This window comes from Hyperolius riggenbachi, chromosome 6 (assembly GCF_040937935.1).
Source record: "Hyperolius riggenbachi isolate aHypRig1 chromosome 6, aHypRig1.pri, whole genome shotgun sequence".
Classification (NCBI taxonomy): domain Eukaryota; kingdom Metazoa; phylum Chordata; class Amphibia; order Anura; family Hyperoliidae; genus Hyperolius; species Hyperolius riggenbachi.
Window position 1 is genome coordinate 311,349,041 of NC_090651.1, and position 20,524 is coordinate 311,369,564.

At 43.1% G+C, this 20,524-nt stretch overlaps 1 protein-coding gene across 2 annotated transcripts in view; it reads right to left on the minus strand.

The window, feature by feature from the left end:
- Nucleotides 1–20,524, minus strand: part of EMP3 (epithelial membrane protein 3 (MAM blood group)) — a 69,327-nt gene that overhangs the window by 8,978 nt on the left and 39,825 nt on the right. The window contains exons 1-3 of one of the 2 annotated variants that reach the window (XM_068241311.1): nucleotides 13,269–13,345; nucleotides 13,070–13,155; nucleotides 7,157–7,259 (exon numbers count right to left, since the gene is read on the minus strand). In XM_068241311.1, coding sequence (XP_068097412.1) covers nucleotides 7,157–7,259; nucleotides 13,070–13,147 — 181 coding nt within the window. In that variant the 5' untranslated portion in view covers nucleotides 13,148–13,155; nucleotides 13,269–13,345. Of the gene's footprint in view, nucleotides 1–7,156; nucleotides 7,260–13,069; nucleotides 13,156–13,268; nucleotides 13,346–20,524 lie in introns of those variants that run through there. The other variant, XM_068241310.1, reaches the window with a different exon arrangement.

Sequence of the window (20,524 nt, forward strand, 5' to 3'; positions counted from 1 at the left end):
CCAGCGCAGCCCTGCCAAGCGTATCTTTTCTTCGCGTTCCCCTCTGCAATAGTGGGGAATGCGGAGAAAGGATACGCGTGGCCAGAGCCGTGCAGGCGCAGTGGCCCTGTGGAGAAACCGAAAGTAGCTGGCAGCGGGAGAATGGAGGCTCGTGGAGGCCCGGCGCAGGACAGGACGGCTGCTGGGGGCTTGCAGCAGGAGAACGGAGGCTCGTGGAGGACCGGCGCAGGACAGGACGGCTGCTGGGGGCTTGCAGAAGCCCCAGGTAAGTGAAACAGCGTGTTGAAAAAGTATTTACAGTTCCGCTTTAAGTAAGAGGGCTTTTTGCTCCTTTTTAGCCCCTTACACACTTCTTGGAGTTTTGGTTCACCATGAGCTTGCTGGGTAGTCTGTAACTTTGAGTGTTTCAAGTCCTACCTCATAGAGAGCAATATTAATCCATGTCATGCACTGATGAGTAACAACCAGTCAGAAACAGTCATGTATGTATGCATGTTGGATTATTGTGGCTCTGTACAATTAACAAGCTGACACATCATTACAATCCAGCGGTTCTGGAAATGTGTTTAGCGTTTAGGAACAAAAAAGGGATGATTTGCATATTCAGCAGTGATGCATTGTGGGAGACCTCATATGCTCACTCTAACCTGAATAATCACACATACCTTCTGTTATAAGAAGGCAAACTTCTGCTTTGCATAGCATTTTAGTAAGGAGGCTTTTTGATCTCTCTCAGCCCCTTACACACTCCTAGGAGTTCTGGTTCACCATGAGCTTGATGGGCAATCTGTAACTGAACCCAGACAGTGATCTACACTACATAATCCTATCTAAGTTAGTGCAGTCTTGGCAGATCACAGCCATCCAATATTGTGCATACGGATTCCTCTTCATTTCTCAGAATCCTTTGTTTACCCTGCAGTGTATCACAGAGTGAAGTACATCTTCCTATTTTCTCTAGAATCAACCTCTCTGGGATACTCTTTATAAAAGTAATAATGTAACTGACCCGTTGTTAAAGAGGAACTCCAGTGAAAATAATGTTATAAAAAAGTGCTTCATTTTTACAATAATTATGTATAAATGATTTAGTCAGTGTTTGCCCATTGTAAAATCTTTTAAATCCCTGATTTACATTCTGACATTTATCACATAGTGACATTTTTACTGTTGGCAGGTGATGTAGCTGCTGCATGCTTTTTTTTGGCAGTTGGAAACAGCTGTAAACCGCTATTTCCCACAATGCAACAAGGTTCACAGACAGGAAACTGCCAGAAGTACCACGGTATTTAGAGCTTCATGTGGGAGGGGTTTCACCACAATATCAGTCATACAGCGCCCCCTGATGGTCGGTTTGTGAAAAGGAATAGATTTCTCATGTAAAAGGGGGTATCAGCTACTGATTGGGATAAAGTTTAATTCTTGGTCAGAGTTTCTCTTTAACCTCCTTAGCGGTAATCCCGAGTCAGGCTTCTGACGGAAATCCACGGTAATCCCGTGCCTGAGTGAGTTATATACAGAAGCTGCTGCAGATCTCTCTGTGGTATGCTTTTTTCTTGTTTTTAGGGTCTAAAAGCTGGTAAAAAAAATTGCACGGCTTTTAGACCCTAAATCTGGAAATAATCATAACGCCAGGTTAACTATCCAAGTCAGTTGTGAGATTTTTCACTAGGACGTTTTCTTAGCATTACACAACTTTTACAGTTTTTTGTTTCTCTTTATCCCAAATCTTTTGAACCATGTTTCAAATTCAAAACAAACAAATCCTTTTCCTAAATAATAAGCGTTTCTGTTTCAACATACCACATGAAATGTTGGAGTAGTGTACCGTGGTATCCACCAGTAAAAGAAAGACATTTTCAATCAGGATGATACCATTTATTGGCTAACTTAGAAGAAAAGCAGAAAGCTTTCGACCATGAAGCCTTCCTCAGACTTGATCCCTGTATACTGACATAATTTAGAAAACACAGCTTATATACGCTGGACATAAAAAGGAAAAATAAATTGTTCTGCAAACATAAATAAAGGTCACTGGATGCCTTAATTGCAACATCAGGAGGGTCTGTGTGCTCTAAATGGTGTCAGTACACAGGAATTGAGTCTGAAGAAGGCTTCATAGCCGAAAGCTTACTCCTTTTCTTCTATGTTAGCCAATAAATGGTATCATCTTGATTCAAAACTTCTTTCATTTCAAATTCTCAGTGAAATATAGGGCCATATGCAATTCACTTTTTCACCTGAGTTATCTCCTAGGAGATAATTTTTCATCTTGTATTTAAAACAACTTCAGCATTTCAAAATTAGAAAAGTACCAAAAATTAGTTGAAAACGTACTATCAAAATTATTTTGAGTATTTTTTTGCTTGTTGGTGATTTAAAATGCATTTTATTTACAAGTTGTGAAAATTTCACCTAGGAGAAAACTCAGGTGAAAAGGTGAATTGCATATGGGCCATAGTGTTTAAACAATTTGGGCCATATGCAATTAACTTTTTCACCTGAGTTTTCTCCTAGGTGAGGTTTTCAAACTTGTTAATAAAATGCCTTCTAAACCACCAGCAAGCAAAAAAATGCTTAAAATAATTTTGATAGTACTTTTTCACCAATATTTTGCTACTTTTTCCATTGCAAAATGCTGAAAAGCTATTCTAAGTCAAAGATGAAAAATTATCTCCTAGGAGAAAACTCAGGAGAAAAAGTGAATTGCATATGGGCCCTTGTGCATTACCTCTTCTGTCCTTTTACACAGAGACTCAGGTTCTGCGGAAGAGGGGTTGGGTTGTAAGTTATTATGGGAACACTAGTATTCCTTTACCTTCCTATGATAGGGCATGGAAGATTTTTGTATTGTCTCACTTTCCCTATTTAACAAAAAGGAGATGGAAGGCGGAGAAAGATTTCTAAATATTTATAAAGAACAGGAGCGTAGCAATAGGGGTTGCAGAGGTTGCAACCGCATCGGGGCCCTTGGGCCAGAGGGGCTCCGAAGGGCACTCCCTCAACTACAGTATTAGCTCTCTATTGGTGCTTTGCTTATAATAATCACTTCTATAGATACTTTGAATAGTGGTAATCATTAACACACTGTTCCCCATCCCCTTCTTGCACTTCTGACACTGCAGTGGCCATTGGCAGGTTTTGGTGCGTCGTATCAATTGTTATGTATAGAGTGCTTGGGGGGCCCCATAGTAAAACTTGCCCACAGCTCCTTAGCTATGCCACTGATAAAGAATCACAGTTTTGGAGCTCAGACTGTTCTCCTACTTGACAGATCTTGGAATGCTGTGTTGCAGTCACAGTTAATTGATCTTGAAACTCTGACATTTTAAAAGATGCCGCTGTAAATTAAGGTGAAATATTTTTGTGAAGAGAACAGAAGTAATGAAAACAAAAGCTGGGTGAAGATGCCAAGAGGCCTTCGGCTTAGAACAAATTCTGGGCACGGAGTGTTTTATTTTCTCATTGGCATTAATCATCTTTCAAGGCCCTGTTATAAAGTACATCTGCTCTGCAGGTCCACATGGAATTTACTGCACATGCAGCTAATAAAGTAAAGTTTGGAGAAAATTGGAAAGATAATGGTCCTTGTCAGAAGATGTATCTGTGAAAAAAACAACCTTTTTATCGCTCCTACTGACCAACTAACCAACCAACCTGATTCCTTAAGCTGGTCAGATGTATGGCCAGATCGACCATTAGCTTGACCCTTCTCTGATCAAATCTGATCACAGAGGATCTATTGCCTGGCCATACACTGCACAGCAATTTTCAATAAATTTTAGCATAAAATCTATTGGAAATCGGCCTTGGGTGAAGCAGGAGGTTTTGGCGCACAGTGCTCACTGCAGAGGGCTGAAAGCAGTCGCCCTATAGCAGCAATGTTGCTGGATCCCGAATTACATCTCCCTCTGATTTGCGACAACTCGGAGAAGGAATAGTATTTAACCCCACGTTCAGCTCTCCCGGCGCCCAACCGTCATTCGGCTCTGCCAGCGCCCTAACTCACCGGCGGCTCACCAATATGTACGCCTGCTGGTCCCTCCCCAAAGTGTAAGTGTGCCCCCCCCCCCATGCACAGTGTAAAGTCTTACCTCCCCGCTAACATGACTACTGGTCTCCTTCGCTGTTAGGCATCACCAACAGGACCTGTACCACGTGACTCGGCATATGTTGTGAGGTCATAACATATTCCAGCGTTACATGGTAAAGGCTCTCATGGTGACGGCAGACAACGGAGGCCAGGAGTTGGGCCAGTGGATAGGTGAGCCTTCGCAGGCATGGGGGCACACTATACACTTGAAGGGACACCGGCCTGGGGTCCATTGGTCGTCAAGCCTTTGCAACAAAGATTTTTCTGCCATTCGCGATGAATTTACTTGACAGGATTTGCCCGGAAATCAATCACTTCCATATGAAAGTCCCAGTATACTGTGTAAATGGCTGTGGGAACTCCTAAAGGACCAATTAATAGAATGCTTTTCCTCAACTTGTCCAATGAAGGGGTTTTGCTCTCCTGTGTTGACACTCGTCAATTGAAACGCTCATCTCCTCAACATGTCCAGCTATTGGATAACTAACTGCTCATGTCTCACAGACGACACACGGGCTTCCTCTCTAATTTGTGCTGGCTGCTGCCATAGCGACACCACAGCCATTATAAACTTACACAAGTGGTAGAAGTATACATTTTCATTTTGAACAATCTATTCGTATTTTCCAGCAGACCAGTTACTCTGTGGAAGCTTTGATGTAGATGTTCAGTATTACTTTAAATTTGCATTGTGGGAGGTTGTGAGGAGGAAACTGTTGTACACAATCACATATCACCTTCTTAGTAAATGGATTTTTCATCTTGTACAGGCATCAAATTTGGGAAAAGATAGATCATTAGAAAAATAATGTTTTGTGCTATCCCTTCTCTCTCTCCATAATCATCCCTGGGCTGCAAGTTAGGAAGCTGTTCAAAGAGGAACTGTAATCAAGGATTGAACTTCATCCCGATCAGTAGCTGATACTACATTTCCCATGATAAATCTTTGCCTCTTCTCCAGTAGATCATCAGGGGGGTCTGTGTGGCTGAAATTGTGGGAAAACCCCTCCCACAGTGTAATGTCATTACCATGGTCCTGACAGTTTCCTTTCTGTTGACTTTGTTGGCAGTATGGAACAGTAGCATAGCTAGACATTTTGGAGCCCCATAGCAAAACTTTCATGGGGCCATAAAATGTAGGCATTATTGAGAAATGCCTCATGTGATCTACACTGCATAGAGCCCATGGGCACTTAGATAAAATCATAGGGTGGAGGAACACAAAAAGGTTGCTGAACGCATCAAGTACTACCTGGGCTCCTCTACTCCAGGGCCCCATAGCAGCTGCTATGGCTGCTATGACTATTGCTATGCCCTTGGTATGGAAATAATGTCTGTTTCCAACTGACAAGCAACCCATATCTCTCTCTGTGCATATGTATATCTATAAAAAAAAAACACCTTTTAGCCTATCGAATTGTTAGTGGGTTCGGCTGTAGGATAGGATATTTATGTATCAGTGGTGAAAAATATTGATTTGCACCTATTCTAATTTTTCAATAAAAGATTCGAAAAACTTTCTTAAAGAGCAACTGTCAGGCTGCAGAAGCTAATTTAAACCTCTATTCTCCTGTGTTAAACAGTTTAGAAGGAAGCCAAAAAGCCATTAGTGAAGATAAAAATCTCAGTTACCTTTGATGTGGGCTTATCAGAAAAGCTGTTAGACCTAAGAGGACGCAAGCCGCATACTATACTGCAAAGCATTCTGGGGCCCTCCCCTCGGCTGCTAATGAGACGTTACAGCAGCTTGTAATCAGTCCAGCGCGTAGCACTGATAAATCTCTGGGCAGAGTACACTGCAGGAGTCAGCTATTGTTCCTAGCCACATGGCTCATTAATATTCACTGCACACTGTGTTATTCAGTACGAGCTTATCTGTGATCAGGAAGCAGGCAGGACATGAGGACACATTTGACAGAAAAACATGGAACCTGCCATGAGCTGTCAGGAGCATCAATCTCTGCATATACTATATAAAAATTCTGTGAAGTACAAACGTGGACAGTGAAATGCATATGTAATGTAAGTACAGCCAATCTTTAGCTACTGATATATGTGTTTATTTTCTCTGAGACCTTATACCTAACAGCTCCTCTTTAAAGGAAAATTGAAGTAAGAAGGATATGGAGGCTGCCATATTTATTTCCTTTTAAACTGTACCAGTTGCCTGGCAGCCCTGCTGATCTATATGGCTGCAGTGGTGTCTGAATAATGCCAGAAACAAGCATGCAGCTAATCTTGTCAGATCTTACAATAAGGTCAGAAACACTTGATCTGCTCTGCTGCATGCTTATTCAGGGTCTATGGCTAAAAGAAATAGAGGCAGTGGATCAGCAGGACAGTCAGGCGACTGGTATTGTTTAAAAGTAAATAAATATGGCAGCCTCCAAATCCTTCTTACTTCAGTTGCCCTTTAAGTGGGTTCTTACATCCTATTACATCAATGTACATCTCTTGAATGCCCTTATTTCTTTTCTTATGAGTTCCCCATGCACACACCACCACTGAAGCTTAGCACACACGTTTACATGAATTTCTGTCATCTTAAACGATCTTTAGAGGTCATTTCAGGTGCAGTTTTGAAACTATGGCTTTACAGTCTAAGGCTCTAAGCCAACCAGTGTCTATGCCTATTAGGAGTTGTAAGCTGCACCACATTGCAGGAAGTTCCTTTGAAGTTGGCAGTGAAAAATGTATTTGACTCTAAACTTTATTCCCATCCTTTAAATTTATCTATTTCTTATTTACAAATATTAATATGAAGGAAAAAGAATCAGGATGGAAAGGACCAGTGTGGTTTGAATTATCAAACACACTATTTTTCTTATGAAATCTTTATGGTATGCATGGCTAGGGGTGTGCCGGGATCGTGATTATGGGTGTGGCTGGGGTGTGGTTTAAGTGTCCCTCTTTCTTATCTCAAAAAGTTGGGAGGTCTGCATTTTAGGTATGCATTTTATTGCTGGAAATTATTTAATGGCTAGCCATATTATCAGTCCAGCCAGTGAAGAGAGTTCAACCCACAATCCTTTATTAAAAACACTGGTGAAATGTGTACCTTACCATTTGTTGACACTGAGGAGCACATCCAACTGTTGGAGCTGTTGTTGTAAATACAGTCATGCCACAGGTTCAACGTCTCATCTTGTGATATCACCCACCATGACTAGATTAAGAAACAGGAAAGAGAACACAGAGTATGACTTTTATTGTACAAGACCTTTCCATGTTATTTAAAGAGGAACTTAAAAGTGGATCCGAGATAAACTTTTACTCATTGCATAATTCTGTTCCTTACATATAGTTTATAGGGCATTCCTCAAGCCAAATACTTTTTTTTATGGTTTTAATACCCTAATTCCCTATAAACTAAACAAGCCTCACCCACAGCTCCTCCAGCGCCTAGGCACTCTTAGAGCTATGTAGCAAGGGCTTATAGGAGCTCAGTCTGTGCAGGAGGGGGAGGAGGAGGTTATTAGCCAGAGATTTCAGAGGCAGAGGGGAGGAAGTAGGAGGAGAGGGGAGTCAAGTTTTCACAGGCTGAGGACTAGAGATGCACAGCAGCTTGCCTGTGTGTAATGTGACAAACAGAACATTGCTGCTGTTATTGTATCACAGGAAGAAATAATCATACACTATTGAAGCTGTTTGCAGCTAGATTTGCTGTCTAAACATTAGATAAGATATTTAGACAAGTTACTTGTTATAGTTAGTTTTCCATCTTGGATCTGCTTTAACCAAGGATTGAACTTCATTCCAATCATAATAATAATTTTTAACTTGTAATAATTGTGTAAAATAAATATATATTTACTCAAGCTGCATTTTCACGATTTTGATTCTGCCTGTCATTCAAATGGCATGATTAGCGCCACCATCTTGTGAGTCTACAAATGGGCCAAGGTATGTCATGAAACAAAACCCTTTCTATAAATAGAATCTAGAGATCTGATTGGTGCAGTTAGGCTGAAGGAGGAGAAGGGGAGGAAACGTCACTTCTCTCGCAAGCACCTGTGGACTCGCCTGAGAAAGTACCTGTGCACGTCTCACAATGGGGGAGGGAGTGTGGATGCACAGAGTTTGACAGGGATCCACGCAGTACATGTGAGAACTTTGGGGTGCATCTTACAGATTTCTCTATAATTTAGGTAAGAACAGCCATTGGTTGTAATGTTTTTAAATTTACTTGAGGTGTTCTTTAAACATTCCACCAGGGCAGGGGTGCAACTATAGTTGGCCGGGCCCCCCTGCAAAGATCAGTTGGCAGTTGAGGAGGCGCAGGCCAGGAGCTAGGCAGACCCAGCCTTGTGCCCAATGTAATAATACAGAAAGCGCAGCGGAAGCCTTATACATTACCAGCACTGGCTATAGCATCTATTCCACTTCCTGGTGATTAGTGCCTACAGGCGCCTGATGAGGGAAAGGCGGCTTACTCCCTTCCTCTAGTGCCTCTCTCCTTCTGTATACAGAGTCCCAAGTGGAGTGCAAATGAGAGGTTACTCACCCAGCTCTCAAGGGGGGGGGGGGGGGGGAGGGGGGTGCACCACTAGCTACTTAATACTGAGGTAAGGAACACCTGTAGCTACCTATGATGGGCAAGGGAAGTAAGGGAGAAGTAACAGCGGTGCCAGCTAGGACACTTGCTGTGCGAATCAGCTGGGGTTTTTAGGTTCATAGAGGGTGAAGTCTAGGGTGCTGGGGCATCTGTGCCTATAGGCTCCTGTGATGTACACCCGGGTCTCAGTGGAAGTGATGCATCATGGGAGTACCTTCTTGCTCACATAAAGCTGAGTAATTGCAAATACCTTTTGCTGTGCAAAATGTATATTTAACACCTTTTTGAAAAGTCAGCATCTCTGGTTTTTGTGAGCACGTCTGAGCAAAGCAATGTAAGCTGTGAGCTTAGGATGTACAGTCTAAGCGCTCATGCAACCGCTGCACACTAAAACACTTTCATTGTAACAGCAAAGACATGTGACTGTATAAAAACACAAGGCCGCCAGCTAAATAATTCCTATAAGTCACAGAGCTCCACGCTTATTCTTCTTTTACAATGGTGGGAACATTGTTTCCCTAAAGGAGGAATGTTTTAACGCCCATAGAATGTTTGTTATTTACTGTTACATATTATATGCATTTAATACTTGGAAGCTGTAGGTTATTACCGGAAACAATAACATTTCCTCTTAGAGTGTATTTACATTCCGAAGCTGTTGAACAATGCACTGAATGGAGCTTTACATCTAGTGCTCTAAAAAGCTCAACTCACCAAAAGAGGACGTTCCTGGAATCAAGTCGCATTATTTGGGAGTAAAAGGTTAAACATTCAAGTCTTAAAGGACACCTGAGCTGAAAATAAACTGATAAGATAAACAATTGCATTTATCCTCCTTCTCCTAGAAATGGCTTTTTAGATATCCCACAGTTGTATTTTATATTTATCCTTTATATATTTTTATATTTAACCTAATCTACTTTTTTTTTTACTGTTTCATTGTTTCTGCTCAATGACACATTCATTGAAGTATGCCAGAGCTAAAATCTATGAACCATTGAACCTTTTTATCTCTTTCCTGCTTTGAGAAGCCATTTTCTGCTAGGAAAATGTTTTATAGTTAGAATTTCTTATCATTGAGGGTCACCCTGCAGTCTGACCCAGTCCTGACTCAGACAGGAACTGCCACTTACATACCTGATGTTTAACTCTTTCAGGCAGAGAAAGAAAAAAAGGAACACAGCATAGTTATTTGTGTGCTAGGCACTGTACATACACATGTCTATCTCATCATGTCACCTCGGGTATCCTTTAAGAGAACCCAAGGTGTATTAAATGTCCAAAAGTAAATACCTAAGGAGAGGGAAGTCTCTGGATCCTCCAGATGCTTCTCACGGTATCCTACGGTCCTCCACCACTGGCCGGGATCCTCCTTAACATTGTGGTCGTGCTGCTCTCCTGGCATGAGCTAGGCCACGTTACAGCGGCACCTGTGCAGTAGCACGAGTGGCTCTGGCTTACTGAGCAGGTGACGCTGTACTTGCACCGGCATTATACGCCCACACTTGTGCCTGAAGAAGAGCACAGCCCCAATGTTCCTACTGACACCCGTCGTCGGTAATCTTATGGAGGACCATCAGGGGCAATGGTAGACCAGAGAATGGCGTAGGAAGCCTCTATATGGTCCAGAGTTTTTCTTCTTCTTAGGTATCTGTTTTTGTACCCAAGGTTGGCCTCAGGTACACTTTCAATTTAGATTCAGGTGCATGATAATGTTTATTGAGCTCAAATACAAACATGTCTTGAGCTATTGAACCTTTCATCTTTTCTCTGCCCTCAAAAATATTGAGTGCACTCTATTTTTTTACATTATTTATAGTTATATATAGTCGGTGTTATATATAGTTCCTCTTTAACTCATCATGTTACATGTCACTTTAGGTACTCTTTAACACTACAGACAAAACTACTATAAAATGGCTACATAATAAAACAAATCAAGATCTGTTGCAAATGGCAAAACTATGTTGGGCATATTTTTTACAGATACTCATCGATTAGATGTTAAATTCAATTAAAAAAAGGTGGATCTGTGGGAGACTGAATGGGCAGAGTATGGGTGAGACGCAGGCAGGTAAGACACAAGAGAAAGACGTTTAGCAGTACAAAGCTTGCATCTGCAGTGGGGGAAGGGATATTAGACTGAATGTCTCAAGTGTATGCCCAGCTTTACAGAACACAGAGACCCAGATTCAAATAAGAAAGAAGAACCGAATAAGACAACATTTACACAAACAAGGTAGAGGCATGAAGTCAGTTTAGACTTGGAACCCCCATTACTTACCATCCTGCCTGTTGTTCTCCAACTCTGCCACTTCCTGCATCTTCCTACCCGTAGGGCCTCTTCCAGTTGCCACATCACATGCTACCTACTGTCAAATCACACAGCAGTAGGACAGTGACTAGAGGTATGACAGGGCATCCAACCTGCTGAGCTCCGACAGCTTAATGGGGACACACCAGTGGCGATGGGTGGGGGGAGGCGTAAAGGTTCAACAACAGACCACACCCTCACTAAAGGGGTGCTCCAGGTTGAGTCCTAGTTGGCCTGTGCCCAGAAGTGACCTTTTCTTTAAAGTACATTATATATACAGAAGATAAAGCAGTATTTAAAGATTAATTGCAATCACTGATATGGCATAAGCCCACTCGTTTAAAACGGCCGCTAGGGCTCAGCCGTGACCCACCTCACCACCACCTTGCCCATGCCAAAACCACTCTCCACACCTCCAGCATGCATGGCCGCGCTCCCTGCCAGGCTGCTGTACATGGTTGCTAGTCTTTTGTGTGATGATGGCATTGCCACTCATATCCCGTGATTCACACCTGACAAAACCAACTCTAGCTCTTCCTGTGGGCATTACTAAATGATGTTGTTGTTGTTGAAACTCTCAACTCTGTCATTATTTTGTATTTGAGATGCTTCATCATCTAACTAGATTTCCACCCTTGCCAAGATCTGGCAGAATGATGAAGTGGGGATGCAGATTTCATTCATTTATTTACAAAGTGGTTTATTCAGATTTAGCAGGAATAAAGCGGATGAGAAGAGAGGTAACCCCTAGCAACCAGCAGCATATGCCTCCATGTTCCACCCATATGCTGGTCAGTAGGGGATAGTCACTGACATGCTAATAATTTTGAGTTTAGGTAAACTATATGCAAACAAAAGCAGCTCAGAAATGGACCAATTAAACTTATCAACTGTTTCTTCATTTGACTGGTTAAATCCCAAGCTGCATACATTTGCATAAAATAAGCTTGTGCTTTTCATCAATTCAGAATTATTTGCATCTCACTGACCATCCCTGTTGATCAATACAAAAAACAACTGAATTGTACTTAGGGCTGGATTTCTGGAAAGGCCACAAAAGCCATGGCCTTGGGCGCTGAAAAAGCACAAGGGCAGAAGGGCGGCAGGACTTGGGAAGAGATAAGAGGCCACATGTCAAAGTAAATTATCTCTTCTGGTCTAAAGCCGTCCTGCTTTGCTGTACACACAGCCTGAATTCCAGAGCTCTGTGCATCTTCCTTACTTCCTTGGGCGCTGGAAAGTACAGTTATGGCACTGATTGTACTGTTTATCAAATAAAGATCTAAGAGGCGCGCACTGTTCTGTTGTAATGCGGGGAGGCAGAGGACAGACGGAGAGGCGCAGATGTGACATCACGCAGTCGGAGAGATCAGTGGCGAGGACAAAGGTATCGGCGAGCGCTCGGACAAGTTGGTCCACCTGGCAGATCCCTGGCTGGGTGGCGGTCAGGGGTTGCTATACACACATGCCGGATTATCAGCTGAGGGAGTCATTATCGACCACCTCAGATGACTTTAATCTAGCTTGTGTACAGGGCTGAAAAGAAGACTATTGATAAGGTATTAGTGATGGAATGATCAAAAGGTCATTACTTCTGTTTGTTTTTCAGTTAAGCAAGGCACATTTGTCATGGCTGCTGTTTAGAATACAGTTTTAAAATGAAGTTTTAAAGTTTTACAGTTTTAAAATAAAACCCTTAAAATGAACATAAAATATGAGTCAGTTCTATGATATGTACATGCATGCAATTTATTTTCACTAGTTATTGCATCTAGAGACTAATCCTAACATCTAGCAACTAGTTTCTTTGTCTAGAGATTACTTTCCACACCTAGCAACTAGCTGCTGCATCTAGAGACTTGTACTTGCATCTAGCAATTAGTCAGTGCAGTGGCCCGGCATCTAGCAACTAGCTGATACATCTAGAGACTGGTCTTAATATCTTACAAGTAGTCCCTCCATCATGAGACTAGTCCCACTATCTAGCAACTAGTCACTGTATCTAGAGACTACTCCCAGCATCCAGCAACTATTTCCTGCATCTACAGACTAGACATACTCTTACTTCCTTGAAATGAACAAACAATAATGTTAGGATTTTACTTACATTGTCAAGGGTGGCAACGAAGAGGATCACCAGGATGACTAAATGCAGAGCAGTTACTCCAAACAGTAAATAACTCATCTTCAACTCTAAAAACAGCAGAAAAGAACAATCAGTTATCACAGGTAAAATTATTATTTAGTACTAGTAATAAGGCCCGCTTGGCCACGCCCCCCCCTCCTCCACAAATGCATGCACAGACACTTCCTGATTGCCCATCCACCATTGCTGTCCAAAGTATCTGCACACAGGGAGATGTTGCTTGCTTGGCAGTTGGAAAAAGCTGTTATTTCCCACAATGCAATGAGGTTCACAGAAAGCAAACTGTCAGGTCTGGAAGCATGGACACACACACACACAGGAACTGGACGCAGAGACACTTGCAAGTTATTATATAGGATTTATATAGCGTTGACATCGTCCGCAGTAATGCAATACATATGTTTGGGGGGTAGAGAATTACGAGGATGGCAAAGGGGGCAGAGAAAAATAGGATGGCAGCATGGGCAAAGTGCAGAGTGCCAGAGGTAAGTTAGAAACAGTGGCGTAATCCTCAGCGCAGTAGTCTCACTCTCTTTGCACCGGCAGTACCCAGTGCTCAAAACAGATGTGGCCACCACCAGGGCACAAACCACAAAGGGAGTTTAGTTGTGCAAACACAGAGTATATATTTATTCAAAATAACAGTCACAAAGATAAAACCAGAACTCACATTGAGGGTCCATGCCCCTGATGACAGCGAAAGCCGAAACCTAGGTCGGGAAGGAGAACGGGCTACTCCAATCCACCTGAGTGAGGTGATATCAAAAGGTGTATGCGACCGCCGTGTCCATACAGATACCTTTTTATGTGATACTATGCAAGAGGGGTCCAGTGTGCATGGACCCTCAATGTGAGTTCTGGTTTTATCTTTGTGACTGTGATTTTGAATAAATATATACTTTGTGTTTGCACAGCTAAATGCCATTTGTGGTTTGTGCCCTGGTGGTGGCCACATCTGTTTTGAGCACTGGGTACTGCAAGTGCAAAGAGAGTGAGACTACTGCACTGAGGATTATACTTTATTTAGCTTCTTTGTTCCACTGTGGATCGGGATTCCTCTGGCTGCGATTACAGTATTCAAATTTGATTGTGCTCATATCACTATTGTTCATCTAAGAAATTATCTTTCCAGCATGCTTCCTTTTTCACACTCAGCAGGTATCTTCTAGAAACACAGCCTTAGAATTGCCTAGACTGGAGATGTGCCAACATAGCCTGCAGAAAGCACATTACTGGTGCATGTCCAGCAAGTTCAGTGCACGCATATAAGGGTGGCAAATCCTTCCCATTTCATAGCACACATTTTTTTACTGAATCCAGTCCAAATTTGCTGGATCACTTATGATACATCTATTCAGAGATGTCTGGTGATGGCTTTAAAATATTACAGTTTATTTTAAAGCAGCAGGGACAGCCATATTATCCCAGGAGAAAAACACATACTGTATATAAGTAGATAAATATTTGTTCTACTAACATCACATATGTATTGTACTGTCCACGTTTTTCTTTCAGTGAATTTTATATAGTAAATAAAGAGGATTCTGTTCCTGGCATTTGCCATCTTGATTTCCTCTAACTGAAGCGAATCCTGATGTAATTTCCTCCCTTACTCTTTTTTTTTCTCCTAGAAACTGCACTGTCATATCTAGCTTGCATTGTAAACACACGTGAGCACAGCATAGATCGTATTTCAGCAGCTTCTCCCTTCTCAGCCTCAGCCTGTCACATCGATCTGCCATCAGCCAATCCGTGAGGAGCAGGAATGTAGAAGGGGAGATTACATGCTTCCCTATCATCGGCAATGTACCAAATAGAGCCAGGCTGACTGAGGTAAGATTTATTGCAGCAGAAACGTTTCTGATTATATTGGAATGCTTGCAATGCAAAGTCAGGTTGCAGACTGCATAATAAACACAGTAATGGAATTTGATTTTGATTTTATGGCTGACAATCCTGCTTTAAGCCCGAATTAAAACACCAAACTGTCAAAAATTCTTAAGATCACAGCTACATTTTTTCACATGAAACAAAATAAAAGCATATTACTAGAATGTGGCAAGGTGAATACACACATAGCTTTTAATCACATCAATAGCATTCTAAGCCTCTTTTACTGTAAACTGTAATATATGCAGATTCAGAATCATCAGACTCACAAGTGTCATTATCTTTTCGGCAGCATACATTTACATTTTATGGAGTGCAATGCTAAAAAGCTTGAGAGCCAATTAATCTTGCACAGTTTATGAACAGAATATATGAACACAGGCGAAGTCTGTCTTCTGAAAAGACAGCCATTTTATTACAAGTCATGTAGTGGTCACAAGTAGCACTTTCGAGATTCACAGCCAAATTTCGGAGTTGGCCACAGCGGCATAATGCGCTCCAAATTGCATATTTTCACCTTGGCCAGCAAAACGAGGCAGCCACAATGTTGGGACTTTGTGTTTCCGCTGTTTGTGAAGTTTTAATCAACTGCGATTCGCAACTTTATGAGAAAATATATGAAGGTATATTAAAAAATCCAGCACCAGCCAGGACAGGGCAAGGAATAGAACAGTGATGGTATATTAAAATAAAAACAATTTAAAAAGTTGGCTGGAGGGGTGATCTGCCGAGCTGCACAATATTTCCTCACTTAAAGCGGTCCTGTCCCTTCTCCACTAAATACAGAATAAATGTAACCTTTTTCCGGATGGCTCTGGCCGCTTTAAGACCAGACCCATCCATGCCCTTTTAAGTGCAATGATTGCTGTGATTGGCTTAGAGCAATTAAGGGGTCAGGAGCCAATGAAATTGGCTCCTGCCCGATGTACAGAAGCTCTGCTGCTGTCAGTGTGACAGCAGAGCGAGCGGGTACAGCAAGAGGAGAAATCAGGGCCAGGCCGAGGCAGAGGCGAGAGAGGCTCCAGCCGAGGCGAGAGAGGCTCCAGCCTCAGGGTGCAGGGTAGGAGGGGGAGCACAACTCACTCAGCTATCATTCCCCTATTGTGCTTGAAGCAAAGAAAAGGGGATCTATGGCAGTGACTGCAAGCCAATCAACCAAATATTAAGGTGTTAGAGGAGTTGGGGGCTCTGGGGCGCCTCTTACTCTAATAGCAATCAGTGTGTGACAGCTGGGGTGAAAGGGATGGGGGAAGCACTTTGGTGTCTCAGCCTTGGGTGCTGGAGGACCTTGTCCCGGACAATCAGTGTTACCAACTCATCCCTTTAAATACGGATACTTATGAATTACACAGGTCTTGTGGCTAGCGAGCACGTGGATTATAGCGCAGGAGATTTGGGACAGCCGGCGCCACCCTAGACCATAATAGGAATTATGGCTATAGTGGAGAACAGTGAGTAACTTCAGTGCCATCAGAAGATGGAGCTGAAGTTACTTTTAAAACACTAATTCGGCTGCCAGCAATAGCTGGAAGTCGAATTACATCATTCCCTACCATCCACGTGGACCTGGAGGGAGAATAGTAATTAATGCCGCCAGGACTTGTGCAGGTGCAGGGTAAGCCGTATATCCGATGTATCCTGCGCCGAAGTCTCCCGGCGACGTACGCTGTGGCTAGTTAGATGCAGTGCAGCTTAGGCCCTGATTATGTGTAAGTAGCCCCAGAACCTGTATAACTTAGAGGTGTCAGTACACTAAAGAAAGCAATGTACCATGAGCCCTCAGACATGTAACTGTAGGATAGGGTTTCCTGTTTTGCTTAGGGGTGTGGCCAAGACTGCCAGGCTCCAAAAGAGTGCAGAAGGAAGCTGGGTAGTCCGAGTGAAATGGACAGCACATCTCTCAGTCACCCACACTAGATACAGGGGATTCATTAACCTTTCAATTGTATGAGAAATCTCTATATCGATTCTTTAGTGATGGGATAACAGAGCTCTGTTTTTTCTTAAGTGAAGTTAAGTTTTCAACAAATAAACTTCATACGCATTTATCCAGTACTTTAATCTACATTCTAATGAGAGTGTATCAAATTGAGCCATTAGTGAGAAATGACAGCGGATGTTCTGTCTTTTATAATTACATTCTTTGTGGTATCTATTCTGATATCCTATAATTAGGATAAATAATGCAATCTCCCACATCATGTCTGTTTTGTGAAGCATGCCAAAGGTTATATTGTCCATCAAAACAGTCAGTAAGTGCACTGTATAAAGATAAATATAATTTAAAAATACAACTTAGAAAAACATTAAAAAAAGTTAAACTGATTTATCTCCACAGTTACTTTGTTGACAATATTCCCTTGTTAATATGTATATTTTACATTGTATATCTGTAAGGGATGACGGAGCCGCCGCCGGCACACGTGACGGCGGACTCCGCATCCCAGGGGGATTCCGCTCTGCTGCCGACGGGGGCAATGGGGCAGGCGGCGAACTCCGTAAGTCCGACGGACTCTGCCGCACGCTTGCTGCCCAGAGGGTTCCCCGCCCTCTCGCCGGCTCAGTGTCTCGGGGTAACGCGCGCGCGAGGAGACAGGAACTTTATCATTCCCGAAGGGGAGTCAGCTGACCAGGCTGGTCAGTTGACTCCAGCGGTGCTGGGGATTGGCTGGGTGGCTGGGAGACGCTGCTAGAGCGTTCCCCAGCATAAAAGGAGCTGTCTGTCAGTTGCTCCTTGTCTGCTGTCGTGAATACACTTGTGTTAGCGCTCAGACCTTAGCTCAGTGCCCTGGTGTTGATACTAAGGATTTCACACTTTAGTTAGGATTGTATTTTGATATTGTATCAAAATACAATCCTAACTAAGGTGTGTTGTGTTTTGACTTCGGCTATCCTTGACCACTCTCTTGCTCGTTATTGTACCTTTGCCTATCTGATTCTTGTTGCCGACCTCTGCCTGATTTCCGATTACTCTTCTGCCTTCCGTTCCTGTACTGCTGCCGTCATCTCTGTTGCTGAACCCTTGCCTGTCTGACCTTTCTCCCTTCAGTGGAACGTCTCCCACTGGAGGGTTATCTCTGAGGCCTGCCTCTCCGAGACGCCTGCCCCAAGCAGACGATTACTGCTAGGGGTCGAGATTCCTCACTCTGCCTGGTTAGAGGATCTCACTCACGGGTTTCCCATTCAGAGGTAACCACACCTCTGAGGAATTGCCGTGTGGTGGATATTTCCACACTTCCGTGATATATTACTGTCTTTATTGTGTTCTTTTGCTGGTGTCCAGAGGTTAGCAATATATCGGATTATCGGTGATACTGCAGATCATCAATAATCGGGTATATATCTGCATTCTTGGTGATACTGCAGATCGCCAATAATCAGATTCTCTCTGCGTGCTGACACCAATCGTTACAATATCAAGGCCGGGTGGGACTAGTTGGCAAGCAGATCGTGGCCACTCTTTCTCCTCTGTGGCTTTCGCGCTTAAGGTATATACGCACATCTGATTTTATTTGGCCAATGATTGTCTGTTTTACTACATCCAAGTAATATGAGCGCTTACCTACACAATCTGCTCACAGTAATCAAATTCTTTTGGCCCCCATACTAGATTGAGGTTGTATGATTGGCCAGTGATTGGCCACTCAAAATTGGATGTGTGTCTGCACCTGTCAAAGGAAACCAGAGACGAACTCATATAAAAGATTTATACATATCTGGGGCTTCCTCCAGCCCTATTATTATTATTATTTATTTATAAAGCGCCAACATATTCCGTGGCGCTGTACAATGCAAGGAAACAAACTAGGGATACATAATGATACAGACAATGATATACATCAAATATGAACACCGGTACAAAATACAGAACAGGTGATTACAATAGCAAATTTAACATGATGACTAAAATGTATAAATGTATAACAGAGTGCAAGCAATTAAAGTAAAATTCCATGACACAAAAGCCCTGCCCTTGTGAGCTTACAATCTAAAGGAATGGGGTGGAAACAAGAGGTGGGGGAAGTATACAGTATATGTACAGGCAGTGCGTGATTGGGTTATTTAGTGAGGAGTAAATGTAGATGTGAGGTAGAAGGGTGCATGGCCTAAGCTAGAGAATATGCTTGTCGGAAAAGGTGGGTTTTGAGGGAGCATTTAATGGCCCATACTCACGGGCTACAATTGTCCCCCGGGATCGTGTGCGCAACAGACCGGCGACAGCTCATCGCCGGGTCCCTCCGCATACACACTGTGGAAGAGGGATTAGTGGTGCGACGGAAGCTGTCGCCGATGTTTCTCCCCCCCGCCGGAAGCTCCGTGTGATGCCTATAGGTTGCTGTCGCTAGTCCGCATCCACACGCGGACTAGCGACAGTTGCGGCGAAGTTGCAGTGGCAACTGTCGCCAGGCGATTGACCACGCCAATCGCCTGGCGACAGCAGCGACGAGCGACGGTTCGGGGTGCGCGCTCCATACTCACGGGTGACCTGTCGCCGCAACACGCGCGTGCCACGTGGTTGCGGCGACAATTGTAGCCCGTGAGTATGGGCCATAAAGATTTCAAAGAGTGGCGGATGTGCTGTGAAAGGGCATTCCAGAGGAGAGGTGAGGCACGTGAGAAGTCTTGTGCCCGTGAATGTGAGGAGGTAATTGTAGAAGAGGATAAAATAAGCCCGTGTGCAGATCTGAGATTGTGGTTGGGTTGATATCCTAGCTAGAGTTGGGCCGAACCTCCGATTTTAGGTTCGCGAAAGGTTTGGTTCGCGAAAAAGTTCGCGAACCGCCATAGACTTCAATGGGGAGGCGAACTTTCAAAGTTTTAAAAAATTCTATCAACATGTTTCAAAAGCTCTAATACCTGGAGCCACACCTAATTGAGTGAAATACACATCACTGCTGGAGGATCCGCTCACCCTCCCTCCTCCAAGCAAGGTCCTTTATACCATTTGCCTACCTACACTAATTAGTTATGGGACAGCTGCTACACACTCTGCTAGGGAGATTTTAATTCCTCCCACCTCCCACCTCCCTCCTCCCTCCTCCCTCCTGATTTCCTTTTAAGCTATACCAGTTGCCTGGCAGCCCTGCTGATCTATTTGGCTGCAGTAGTGTGAATCACACCAGAAACAAGCATGCAGCTAATCTTGTCAGATCTTACAAAAATGTCAAACACCAGATCATACCATAGCTGGGAAACAAACCCAGATCTCACTGTGTGGTGGGCACATCACCCTAAGCACTGTACCACTACAGAAGTAAGTGAAGCTAGCCTAAAATTTAACATTTATGCTCAATGCAATAGAACCATTAGGTTGCTTAAAGGAGAACTGTAGTGAGAGGTATGTGGAGGCTGCCATATTGATTTCCTTTTAAGCTATACCAGTTGCCTGGCAGCCCTGCTGATCTATTTGGCTGCAGTAGTGTGAATCACACCAGAAACAAGCATGCAGCTAATCTTGTCAGATCTTACAAAAATGTCAAACACCAGATCATACCATAGCTGGGAATCAAACCCAGATCTCACTGT